The 14,201-nt window shown below is 40.7% G+C and overlaps 1 protein-coding gene across 7 annotated transcripts in view; it reads right to left on the bottom strand.

The window, feature by feature from the left end:
- Positions 1–14,201, bottom strand: part of tenm2a (teneurin transmembrane protein 2a) — a 245,648-nt gene that overhangs the window by 30,474 nt on the left and 200,973 nt on the right. For all 7 annotated transcript variants that reach the window (XM_061685215.1, XM_061685221.1, XM_061685217.1 and 4 more), the window contains 7 exons: positions 9,610–9,732; positions 7,951–8,156; positions 7,146–7,341; positions 5,126–5,227; positions 4,539–4,733; positions 2,020–2,220; positions 62–247 (listed from right to left, as the gene is read on the bottom strand). In XM_061685215.1, the coding sequence (XP_061541199.1) occupies positions 62–247; positions 2,020–2,220; positions 4,539–4,733; positions 5,126–5,227; positions 7,146–7,341; positions 7,951–8,156; positions 9,610–9,732 (1,209 nt within the window). The remainder of the gene's footprint in view (positions 1–61; positions 248–2,019; positions 2,221–4,538; positions 4,734–5,125; positions 5,228–7,145; positions 7,342–7,950; positions 8,157–9,609; positions 9,733–14,201) is intronic.

Raw genomic sequence — 14,201 nt, 5'->3', positions numbered from 1 at the left:
CCAGACACACACACACACACACACACACACACACACACACACACACACACAGTGCTCTCACCAATAGTGCAGTGCTCTCCATTCCAGCCCTGGTGACACTGACACTTGCCATCCTTGCAGGTTCCATGTTTGATGCAAAGCGGGTTGCACACACGCTGGTCACAGCCTGCACCCGTCCAGCCATCCTCGCAGCGACAAGCTCCACCCATACACACTCCATGCGTTCCACAGTCTACGGAACACACCTCTGAAGGACCAAAGGGAGATTTAGACTTTGAATGTTGTCATATATGCACTTGTAAATTTAAAACGAGGTAATACTGATGAGAATCAAACATTAAGTACACGTGTAAAGTGATTCAATACTAGATCTGTTTCAAAATATCTGCCTTAAAAATAATAATAATAATAATAACTTTAGTTTTGAGTGACATTTAACAATATTCATAATTGCTGCTGAACTTTGCTGTAGAGTAGGACTACACTTTTACGAAGCCCCACATGTCTAAATACAACGTTGGATTATTCTAGGGTAGGTATTATAATGCTAAGAAATAGTATACTTTTGATGGTGCCTAATTGTATCTGAAGGCTAATATCAGATGTAATACTGTTGGAGGTCATGGACAACCTGAATTTTGTCATGAAAGGAGTGGAACCAATACTAGGTTACTTTATTATGTTTGGTTTCAAATGTATTGCAGTGTTTATTGCATTGTGTACGACAACTTCAATTATGTAGACAAAGACATATATGCATATTCCCTGCACCTCCATTACAGTGGCAATTTGTAGGCAGATATATGTGATGAGATTTGACAACTTTGTGTCTGAGATCCCTGGTGCGCTAGGGATGCCAATATGCACAGATGTTTTGATATATATTGTACTTGCTGAGGGATACTGCTGAGCGGAACGTTGTTGTTTATATTAAAGTCAAGCATTGCTGAAGTCCTGCTGTTGAGAATCGCTGCTGCCTTTATTTTATTAAGGTACTGCATGTAAAAAGGCTCCTTATATGTATGCAAATGACGTTTTCTTTTCCATTTCATGATGTGAATTTATTAGAAGGTAGGTGTCATCATACACTGTAATTCTCAGCATAGTAATTTTTAAAAAGAATGTGTTTGTCCTCATGTATTTTGGCCTGTAATGACTGCATTGATAATCCTAAAAGGGTCTTTTGAGAGTTTACCAGCAAAAATATGGACATATGTAATTTCACTTTGCTTCAATTTGGCTTATAAAAACACGTTTAATGCTGTTTTATTAACATCTTAGTTATAACAGCAACAAGGGGAAATATGATTTATTTTACCTCTTTGTCACACCATTCAGTTCTCAGGAGGGTATATTGTATCTTTATTAGCTATAATGGCATTAGCTACCATTGTTGTCTTGATTGCTAGTTCAAGGTCACTATTGCCCAGTTTTTTTTTTTGAGCTATCAATAAATGATTCATACACATATTAAAATAGACAAATAAGTTATTATATCATGTGTTATTTAAAAATGTCAAGTTTATGGATTTATCACAATATATATTACTGAGAAAACATTTTGGCAGCTACATGTTTGCTTAGTTTTCACAGCAATCATTTGATTGTATTTCAGTTTTTGCTTAGTTTTATGTATTTTCTGAAGATAATAGTTTGTACTGTAAACTGTGATGAATTAATATGTGGTCACACTGCTACTTGCTACATGCTACTTCAGCCTTTTGTCATTTTTCGCTTTATTTTCTATTCTAACGAGACCATAAGGTTATTATTGTTACTAAAAACCCAAATCTAAGACTTTGCCACAATACTACTGTAGAACACCACGTGAGTAATTCAGGTGTTCTGTTTTGTTATTCCCTTCCAAGCTGACAAAACAAAACCGAAGCTGTATGAGTAAAGGAATTAGCTTTGCATCATTAATCCCGCGAAATATATCATTGCTGTGTTACTTGACTAAATCTGATTGCTTACGGATAATTGCATCTGAAACATCGGGAGCGCTTTGGCTGTACTTACCCATAGAGCAGTCAGGTCCCATCCAGTTAGGATCACAGCTGCACAGCCCGGTGTCTGGGATGAAGGCACCATGGCCATGGCACTGGTCCGGACACTGAGCCCGGGGCAGCTCACAGTGGAGACCTCCCCAGCCTGGCTTACAGTGGCACTCCCCATTCAAACAGATGCCATTGTTGGAACAAGTCGGGTCCAGGCAATCCACTGCATTACGCCAGAGAAATCCAATCAAAAAAGACCAACATAAACGAGAATATGGCACATCACAGTTTACGATTGAAGACGAAGACATGTTATGAGTAGGTGTTTAAAAAAAGAGAAATGACAGGAGGCATGCTTTCATTCTTTGTGTACACCAAAAGATAATGGAACAAAAGACAAAATTAGCAGCCATTACTGAGGCAACTAAAGCCCACAATATTGAATAGCAGCATCTTTGAATTGAGCAACAAGCCATGCTCACAAATTGTCATTCTGTGCATGTGTCATACTACATGTGCATGTGATGTACACTCAGGAGAACGTGACGAACAGCTCGCGCTGGGAAAAGACACAACAACAACCATACACAAAAGAAAAGCAATTTGACAAATTACCTCGTCTTGGGCAAAAGACCCCCCATCCTACCCCACACCTCCTCTGGCTCACTCTCTTTGCTCTGTCCTGCTCACTCAGCCAAACCTTGTCCTCTTTCCACTCCTCAGCGACTATTGAGCACCCCCTCCCTTTTGCACACATGCTCACACATTGCAACCTCTGCCCTCCATTTTTGTTTGCCTGGCAGAAAAGGCGAATCACAGCTATTGATTTTCATGTCAGCGGCACTCCAGGTAAATTGTTTGAGGGCTTCTGCTGGGATGAATATTAGATATGACACCATTGGAGAAAAGATTGATTTGAGGGGAAGAGCAGGAGCCAATGCTGACCTTCTTTTGCGGCCTCACGTCTTGACCCCTTTGGCCTGTCACTCTCCTATACACTTGTCATACCCTACTTTTAATCATACACCTCATCTTTCCTGCTGGGACACACTTCTTTTTCTCATTCAAACACTCCCATTCTTAGTGGTATGCATATGGACCTTTTTAATGCTGCTTTGACATCCCCCTTCTTCAACTTTTATGCCATTTTTCCAACTCTTGCTCGTCGATCATTCTGACAACCAAGAGTGTGGCAGGCAGGTACTTCTTAACAGAGATCAATAGATGCGATATAATCCCTTAATAAAATTCCGTTATATGTATGATGGCTGCAGTACTATCCGTCAACTTTGTGTATATATGGAGGGAAGGGGACGCTCGCTCAGTGTAAGATCGTGCGATGATGAGCTGTCATACTGGAGCTGGGTGGAGTGTGGCAGTGGATGTATGATGTGCTTGTTGGGCCGCAAACAACCATGTTTCTTATAAAATAATCACCATATGTGGAGATGCTATGGCTGGGAAAAGGAATGCTTAAATGACTTGAGTAGGATATCACATGGGGAGCATGGTGGGCTGTATCAATTAAATTCAGTTTTTAATTCAGTTTTATTTTTCAAAGTATATAGGAAAAATTATAAAAAGTATACCAGTACACATTTACAGTGCTGTAGTACAACACCTGTCAGGAAAACGAGACGAGACCATCCAGTATCATGAAGTGCTTTAATGGAGGCTTTATCCATTTCAGTGAGCGCTCAACATTTTTCAATTATTAACAAGAATGAGCAATTTCAAACTGAATGCACCGATATATTAACTACTATAACTATAACTACTTTTTCAAATGCAGGTATGCAAGTAAATAACTACACAGTGAACGCCCTATTTGTGGTTATTCATTCGCAAATATGCCTATTTGCAGATTTCTTTGAAGAACCATGCTCTGTTATCTGCTAAAAACACGGCTCCTCACTGTTTTTGTACTCAGGCCAAAGCCAGATCTAATAAAAAAAAATATTGCTTTGACGCCATCTTATAGGCCTGGCCTTCCTTTGTAGAGTTTGCTTTCTCTGAAGAGTGTAAATGGTTGTTGGTCTATATGTGCCCTGTGATTGACTGGTCCAGGTTCCCACCCAAAGTCAGCTGGGAACATGGATGGATGGCATACACCTTACATTGGATTGTTTTTTTTTCTTTCTCTCTCTCTCTCTTGGTTTGCTACCAATCTCCCAAGTAAATCACCTCATCTGTCACACTTACAATATTTTTACATAACAAATATGTTAGCATTCTGCTGCATGGGGTGCCAGGTATCTGACTAATACGGTCTCAAAACTGGACAGCTTGATGAGACCTAGAGAATGTTAAACGTACACAGGTTGTGTATAAATGTATGCCTTAATCCTCTATCCCTAATGTTTAAATATTACACTCTATTGACGACATCATATTTTAACTCAGGTGTGAAATAATCCCGTTCCAACATATCATCACAGTGACGCTCTCCTTTATTGTTTTTTACTTTATTTTCCCAAGCCCATGGGACTTTACTTCTACCTTCCCGAGTATCCCACCATCATTAAATTGACCTTCTCTCACCTTCAGCACAGCTCTGCCCTTTGTAGCCGATGGAGCACACACAGTTGCCATTGGTGCAGCTGCCGTGGCCGCTGCAAAGAGGGTCAAGGCATTGTGTGACAGGGACATCACACTCAGGTCCTTTCCAGCCACTGTAACACGCACAGAAGCCCTTGTCGTACTGGCCGTTGCCACTGCACAGCACAGGGCATGCCGCTGGCAAAACACAGGAGAGGAGGGGGGAAAAAAAAGAACAAAAGTTTTAAAGAGAGACTCCTCACATCCACACACCATTTCTATCTCACCTTCCGTTCACTGGGTGGAGGCTAAATAGAGTGGTTAGGGGACTGGAGAGTGGCGCTGACACAAAGAGTAATTACAGGCAAAAGGTAACTAAACTATTCAAAGCTCATCAAAGCTATCTCAGGTGAGTACAGAGCCAGGGAGACATTAGCTTGAGGAGCTGCCATTCATCATCAGCCCTTTTGTCACCACTCAACATGTCATTTTTACATCACTTAATCGTCCCAAACCTACTCTTCACGATATTTCTCTAGACTACATCACAGTTGTGTAATGGAAGGAATATCATTGTAAATAGCCAATACCTTTGGAGCAGTCCATACCATGGAATCCTGGGAAGCAATGGCATACGCCAGAATTGCACTCTCCGTTACCATGGCAATTGCGCGGGCACTCTTGCACGGAATCTGTGAGGAAGACAAAGTGTGACAGAGAGGGGGAGAAAGAAGATGGTGAGAACGTATCAGAGCATTCATTAAACCATTGGCACCATTCACTCTTTGTGATATGACAAGTCGCGCAAAGGAGGAGGGCAGTTACGACTGTGAACCCATATAAAGGTATAATCCCCTCATAATATTATTAGAAACAGTATACAGAAAAAAATGATGGATAACTAGTTTTGAAATATGAAGTAAAAAAAAAAAATGGTTTAGCTATCATTCAATTTAGTTTGAAAGTGGTTTTGTAACAAAAAATGCTTGCAATTGCTCAAAATTATTAAAAGTGAAGACAACTGGCAATTTTATAACAGATTTTAGCAAGATACAAGAAGTAGATTCACATGATCTGCTTTTACAGACCACATAAATTGATGTGGTGGGCCGCATATGGCCCCCAGCCCCTGCGTTTGACACCTGTGTTTTAAAACCTCCCTATAAGCAGTAGCAGCTTACTCCTCACTTGAGACCACAAAAGCATTAATAACACCGCCAAGGATGGATTGATATGTATGTTTGAGTGTTACATTTTGGTGTTCCATTCACTTTTGATGTCACCAAATCTGCTTTTAGTTTAGAGGAGTTTGTTAATACAATTCCATTATGCTTTTGCCAGATCCCACTCTTTCTACACAAGTGAAAACTTTGCAAATCCTGCATTGTCCTCTTTCCTCTCTTTGTCCTCATCTGCTTCCTCCAAATCTTCAGCCCTTGTCTGCCTCTTATCCTAATGCCACCTCTCTTCCACTCCTCACATCCTTCCCACCACTTCACCCAATATCAGCTTTGCCCCCACCATTATGGCTTTCTACCAGCCACCCTCCACACACACCCAGCCCCCCTCTCTTTACTCACTCCACTGTGCCCTCGCCACCTCGGCCTCTGCTCCTCGACAATACTCCTCATGTAAAAGCGTTGACATGAGACGGCAACACTGAAGGATTCTTTCTCACTCCACTTGACTCATTCTGTCATGTTCTCGTAATCGTGCCCTAAACAGACTAGAAATAATTGCAGCCCTTCAGGGCCTGAAAACAATTAATTCATATGATTAAAGCAGCATTAAATTTTTGACAAACAAGGTTTTATTACTCTTGGGTTTTTGTTGATGACTATTTGAAGTAACTGAGACCTTTTGGCTGTATGGCCATTGCTTACTGGACAAAAAAAGATATACTGTATACAAATAGCGGTGGGCAGGAATAGTATTTAAATATGCCATTACAATAGTAGTAGTACTGTAATGGTTGTTTTTGGTAGAAACTATAAGAGAGCTGGTAATATAACCACTATAGTCCCTCCTATAGTGTGTATTTATTTAATCAAATACAGATAGGACCAGGTGTCTATTAGGGGTGAGGCTTTTAGTAGGAAGCTTATTTGGCTCAACTGCATTTTTAAAACACATTCACGGCCATTGATGCCTTTAGAAGTCAAATATCCATGTTAACTGGGAGGGCTGGCAGTGAATGAGTTTTAATAATTATCATATTAAATATATATACCGGTATGTATTTTTGGATCATGACACATAACAAAGCATGCCAAATGAAGTTGGCGTTTAAAATCAAACAAGTACCGTAGAGAGATAGCAAGGTTGGACAGAGGCAGGCTGGGTGGAACAAATTTGAAAAACAAATAAAATAAATGGATGTGCACTACACTGGAGAGTGACCACATGGGCAACTGGAACGCTAATCCCCAGAAAAGAACCACAATAGGAAATCATCTAAATAGCTGAGTCACTCCGAGTTACTCTTAGTTATTCATATACTTATTCTTATACTCTAAACGTATACATCACATTTCGAATCCCTCCATACTAAAATGGCTAAGCTAAATATTCACCTTACAACTTTAATTTTAAATTTTTATGCTGACTCACCCATGATGTTTGTGCTGAAGGAAACTGTCTCCCTCTCACGACCGTCATTGTAAAAGGCCAGATGCCAGGCTCCAGTATCCAGGTACTGGACAAACACCGCCTCATTAAGGACCACAGTCTGGATGCTCCTCCTCTCACGTGGAGACTCGACCACACTCCACTTCTCCTTCCCATCCAAACGTTCCATGTAATCATACTGCAGGAGAACATGGGCAGAGAATGCTCATTAAAAAATTAGAAATCAGAATCGCGTCAAATCTGTAATCCAGCGATGAAGTGCTAGTGTCGCTTTTGTATGGCATTTAGTTATATACTATATAACATATATATCAGCAAAATTGAGTGGCTGTGACCAATCAGGAAAGGCTACAAGAAGGCAAGAACGAGAACCACAAGGACAATGTTTAGGCTTCTGTAAAACATTGCAGAAAGCGTCTTAACCATGGAGCCCATTGGCCATAGATTTCGGTTTGAAAAGGCATTAGTCGGTCCAGGAAGTGACATTGTCATCTACAAATCAACATGGCTTTTAATTGAACATTTTATAACTAATAGGAGTGTATAAAAGTCACATTACTGGAAAATTTAATTAAATGTAAATCATGGATTCAATTTGTTTTTTCAAGCAATGAGTCAACAAATGAATTGCAAAATACCCCACGACATATACAAGTACTCAAATGCATTCTTCATGCACGGAACTAATTTAGCAGATCAAAAGAGACACGGTGATTAATAAAATGCTATTTGTGTGATTAGATGTCTAGAGAGGATCAGATCTACCCTCGCTATTGTCGCTATTTACCTGTGCATGTGAGGGGGGCAGGCCCTTACGAATATAAACTCCAAAAAGGGCATCCTTGCCCAAGGAAATGTTGAACTTGAGGAACTGGGCTTGACTGAGGTACAGCAGGGACCTCCAAAATACACCAGCCGGGACTTCTTGGGTCACTCTCCTCCCTACGTCAATGTCACCTGTGTCTATGCTGCTGTTCCGTCCCGCCCACGGACCTTGAGCGAGGGGGAAAGACACTGGATAATCTGTGATTACAGCCATTGGTTATCTGAATCCATAGTTCACAGTTTATAGTGAAATAAGATGCTCATACACTGTATTTGAAAAGCATAAGATGAGAATCTTTAGCTGCAAATGTTTATGTAGAAATAAATGTGGTTCACTGGGACATTGGGATGCAGTAAATTATTGTTGAATTAAACCCTTTACGATCAGTCTTAAATAAAAGGTAAGCAGACAGAGTTGCGAGAAGAAACGCACAGCAACCTGCAATCAGGTCAGCCCTCTAAGAGAGGTGGGTTTGGACCCCAGAGAAAAAAAATAAAAATAAAATAAAATAAAAAGAAGTATGTGCAGAACAACTAAGAAATAAAAGTAACATGGCTAAGAACAACATTTACATCAAGTTGAGACATCTGGGGAACACTATCCTCTTAGTAACACTGAGGCACAAAGTAGCCCATGCTGTGTAAGCAGAGTAAGTGAAACAAGAAAAATGCATGGGGGTCCTTAAAAGGGTGAGAGACAATGCAGTGGATCTGCTGATATTTGGCTGATAAACTGGCAATTGCTCTCCATAACTCAGCAGAGTGGTTAAAAAGCTCTTAGTGATGGCGCAGCTCGTATTGTGCCAAAGATGCCCATAATTCATGGGCATCTTTGAGTTGGTGTGAGCCCCTTTGGGTGTAAAACTCTATTAGCAGCACACAATGTTATTTAAAAGCCTCAAAGAAAGAGGTGGTGTACTATTCATTGCTCTATTCATTCTTTTTTTGTAAAATCAAAAGACAATAACAGTTAGTTGTAGGTCCATCATTATATTTGCCAAATGAAACAGCACAAGGGTTGGATTTTGACAAAGATCTAAGTACAAATGCTATGTTACTGAACTAAGGGAGATTGCTCAGGTTTCTGGACTTGAGTTGAGCTGTACTTTCTACTTCTTACTTGGTCAAAATAGGCTGGTTACTGTTTCAACCTGACGACATCAAAACAAAAACAAAAAATTTAAAAAGAGAGGTAAAGCCTGCTGTGATTGAGGTCTCGGTTTACTGATTGCAATCTCGGGGTATGATAAAAACAGGGAGGAACATGAGCCAGGCAGCATTACCAACGACGGTGCAACAAATTTGGAGAAAATAGATATTCCTCAACCATGGTTTTATGTAAGATTTTTTTTTTTACGTGTGTTGTCAGCGAAAAGAATGATTTGTGGCAAATGCCACATTGTCTTGCGCAAGCCTAAAAACCACCAGCTTCTGCCGTTCAAAAATTCTCCATCTAATGTAGTTGTTATTGTCGTGTTAGCGATTTTTACGTAAGGTATGAAGTCAATGTGCTTGAATTAGTTTTCTTGTCCTGTTCTGTTGAGTGTTTTACTTGCAATGTATCCATTTCTGCAGCCATGGGTGCGGCTGTTTCTCAGGGCATGTGTGCTGTAGTTTATACCTCTGCCTCCAGAAGACAGCGTGGTCACATCACTGTTCACAGGCACAGCGGCCCCCAGTCCGTTGTTTAACACGGGGCTGTCCGATGGCTTCAGTTGCCATGTCAAACCCAGGAGGTTGATTGCTGCACACAAAGGGATAGAGACAGGAGGGAGAAGAGTGGGAGAGCGTGTGAGGACATAAGACATGAACAATACACAGTCTCAAAATTTGGTATGATCACAGACATGCTTGAAAGCTCATCATGCCATAGAGTCACACTGGGCCAACCTTTAACTCTAGTCTGTCATTTACACAACTACAAGGGCAGCTTTTAGAGAATAATGCTTTTATTCTGTGTCACTGCAGATCAATTTAAAGGGGGGGGAGGAAGCTGTTAATCCAGTGAGAGATAACTTAAAGAATAAAACAGAGGAAAGTCTGACAAACCAGACACCAAACCTATAAAAATTTTCTTTTTTTTACGATTTCTTCCTCTGTACGTCAGTTTCCCGCAATCGTCTTTCAAGCTGACAGCATCTCCTGCTTTTATTTGGGGGCCTTTACACCGTCTCTCAGAGAGCAGATGACAGATTGCTCTCTGAAGAGATCATTCTGTGACTCCTTCTCTTGTCCTCTACTTTTCCTTCCATGTTCTATTATTGTCTGCTGCTGGAAAAGGTCTGTGTTTGTGTCTCATGCACGTAGGTCTTTTCTGTCTCCTTATTCAGAACTGTATTTGAGGGATGAACTCCCTGAGACCAAGGTTTCTTAAAATACAAATTCTAAATAATACTGTAGCTCTCTTATCTCCATCATAATACACATCTATCAAAAATTGAATTCCATGGAATATATGATGAACTACAGATTTTAGGTATGATGGACAGTTCAAGAAAATTGAGTTGTTGAACCATACTGTACTTGTAACACGTGAAACTGTCTTTTTCATACATAAAACACTGGAAAAAAAAAACTTTCATAATGTGCATTTTCTAACATTATAACACGGACAAAGAAGTTAGAAAGTGTAGTGTCAATATTTCCAGGCTACAATTAATTTTCTTCATGGCATTCTAATATGAGGAGTTGAAAATCAAGGTGGAAATATTCAAATCCTCAACTTCGAAAGTTATGGTATTGAGGAAACTCATTGATGACTCAGGGTCTTCTAACATGTGTTTATGTCACTTTCTAGCTAAAATATACCAATTGACAAAATTTCAAAATGCTATGAATAATTTTGGCTATGGCATGTTTCTTTTTTTGAGCAGTTTAAATCTCCTTGGTGCTTTTGAATAATCTTCGAGTTGGAAACAAATGAGATGCTTTGTCTGATGTATTCAAGATAGTATCATTTAAAAATAGGTATTCATTTGTAGTACACTATGTTTCAATCAGTGATTCCAAACAAAGGCGCAGTGAGAGATCATCAGAGGTGCTGTGGGAAATTATGCAATTTTACTTTATTTATTCATTCATCTTCCGTTCCGCTTATCTTCACAAGGGCGTGCTGGAGCCTGTCCCAGCTATCTCCGGGCGAGAGGCGGGGTACACCCTGAACTGGTCGCCAGCCAATCGCAGGGCACATATAAACAAAAAAACATTCGCACAATTAAATAGGCCCAGATTTGCCACTAAGTAAATGTGTGAGTAAATTGGGACGAGATCATCATTATTTCAGTATTCATACTTTTTGTAACATTTTGGTTTCGTGGTGTTCCGTGAGATTTTTGTAATGGGTAAATGGGTTCCTTGACTCAGTGAAGGTTAGAAATACTGGTCTAGGTGAAGCACGAGGCTTGGCTACATGAGTATACAGTATATTATGTATAATACAGGTGTTATGTATGATTCACAGCCTCGGGCACCTCCGAGCTATGGGAGTCTGTGACACCTGCATCAGAAACACAGGAATCAATTTTGATCTTGTCAAATTCTTTCTCCGCTTGTCAAAGCTTTGCACACACAGGGAGGAGTGTAAACGTTGCTGAAAAAGTGGATGTAGCTTCAGGATTCGCTGCCGGGGCACACTCATTCTCACTCCAGCCGTCTCATCGCTACTTGTCTGTATTTTGTGTCTTCTTTATTATTCATTCTTTTCTCCCTCCCTTGCTCCCAGGCGATGGAAGGTGCTGACACCTGGGCTATATGCCCGGCCTCCACCACTGTCAGCTCTTTTTTTATTCTTCTAGAGGTGGGAGGAAAAGGAAGGGTGACTGGGGAGACGGTGGGGGAGGACAGTGTCCTTCCTTGTCTGGCACAGCCACCTATTACCCTTTTCTCTCATGATGTCGACCTTCATTTGTGTCCCTCTTTTTCATTTTAAGACTCCCTTTTCCTTCTTATCTCCAACGTTCAGTGACACACGCACACGCATGCCCCTACACACACACACGCACGCACGCAGATGGTATCACAGGGGAAGCGTCGATGGAAAGATTACCTATTGAATCAGATGAGGTGTATGCAACGCTAAGTCTATTGTGACTAATCTAGGTCATCCCCAAGAACACAACCAACTGCCATGCATTTTGCTGAGCTTTGTGTGGATGTATGTGGGTTCGTGTGTTGTTTCCTGACTGACATTTGCTCTCATGAAGAGTGCAAAAGTCCCCCATAGGCGGCACTCTTTCTCCTTGGTGATGGGGATACAAAGCAACAGGTTTCCTTGCAAAAAGACAATACTGATGACAAAAATGGCAATTAGTATTTTTTATTTTTTTTTCAAAAACACTTCTTTGTCACGGTCTGATTAAATGAAATTGATGTATTTAACTTTGTTGCTATAACTTTAACCCTTTTGGTTTTGGGACACAGGGAGTGTAAATACGTTTTTTAAGCTCGAAGTACTGGCTCAAATATAACAAACCAAGAACATTAAGTTGAATTGAAACGTCAAGTGACAGCCAAGAAGAAGTACAATCTGATTTAGGCTGTGGTCTTTTTATCTCTAGCTTCCTTTTACTCATGTTCATTTTGTCACACGCACGCACACACACACATGCACCAGATCACAAGAAGCAGGTTCAACAAGCAAACGAGTTGGATTAAAAATAGATCAGATGCTTCATGTGGTTTTTATGCCATCGCAATGCATAATTCACAAAGGCAAAGTGCTTGCCGGTATCATCTGCAAAAGACAGCAGCTCAAGCAGCAGCGCATGTGATACTGTGACAAAAAACAAAGAGTGAGGGCTGGTGGACAGAGGAACGAGGGGAGGGGATGAAAAGGAGGAGGTGCCCGCTGAGCTCAGAGAAGGCCAATGGTCAGGGGCTCCTTGAGGAAATCGTGTCATGCTTTCCAAACATCTGCAGTGAGGGGAAGAAGAGGAAAGAGGAACAGCAAGAATATGAAAAGACAGCAAGAACTGAGAGAATATTAATGCACAACTCCCCGAAGATGAAAAGGAGCAAGAAAATAGGCTGCAGATGATGTTGCAGAAAAAAAGCAGATGAATAAAAGGACAGGCAGATGAAAAGAGGAATAGGGAGAAGCAGAAAAGAACGATTTAAGCGACAAATGGCTCCGTATTCATTGGCTGGTTGGGGAAGAAAATGGTCATGATTCATTGTCTGACACTAAGTGGTTCACAACATGGGCGATCAGACAGAAATACAAATACAATACAATGTCGCCATTGTGTGTTTGGGAAGTATTTATACATCCCGAATAAAAGGATGTAAATTGATTTCTGCGTTAGGGGACAATACAGAGCGAAAGTGACAGAAGAAGGTGACTTTTTGTAAGGCTGTGGGCGAATGTCCTGATGCTGGGAAATAATGTCTCGTCAGCATTAGTCTGCTCTCTGAAATACGTTCAACATCATAATTTCTCTCTCTCTCTGTTTTCTTAATTCTTTCAAATTAGCCGTCATCATTACTTAATACAAATAGTTGTTAAACCAACAGAAGTAGACGTGAACAAATGCAACTGTGTGTCAATGCTGAGCGATGCTGTCACCAAACTGAAATGCCAAAGACGTGAATAAATGCAGGACACTAGAGCTGGTTAATACATCACCATACCAACATGTCCCCTCGTGTCTAGGAGCATTATAAGGCTGAGACGAGAGCAATATGATTGGGTGCCTGGTAGGGGCTTTGCGGGACTGGCGTGACATCATGCTCACTGCAACATTCCTTTTCTCTCCATGGTTTCACCTTTTCTCTAAAACCATCAGTGTAAAAACCTAGCTTTCATGCCATGACAGTGAAGCATTTTAGTATTGCAAGTAATCTGTTCCTATACAACTAAACAAAAAGCCAGGAATGCCAGCCTCCTTTGTACACACAAAGGCAGCTCAATTCTCTTTGCCATCTCCCATGGCCACCCCAATACATGCATAATAACTGTTTTAATTTGCTACTAAATGAACAACTCTGACCTCTATTAGGCTGGTAATTGTAGCTGGGATCAGCCCTCTATCCTGTTAATTAGTTTAGGAAGCCTTTTGCTTGCTTTTCTATCAGACGCCCCCATTGACAAGACCGTCATCCGTCACTAATACTAATTAATGCCGTATTTTGATTGGCACTTTCACGGATGTATCAATTTGATGAGATAGTTTTTATTATTGTGGCTGTACTTTATAGTGGTGTAGAACTGCAATG

This window comes from Phycodurus eques, chromosome 9 (genome assembly GCF_024500275.1).
Source record: "Phycodurus eques isolate BA_2022a chromosome 9, UOR_Pequ_1.1, whole genome shotgun sequence".
Lineage (NCBI taxonomy): Eukaryota > Metazoa > Chordata > Actinopteri > Syngnathiformes > Syngnathidae > Phycodurus > Phycodurus eques.
This window is presented reverse-complemented; position numbering and strand designations above follow the sequence as displayed.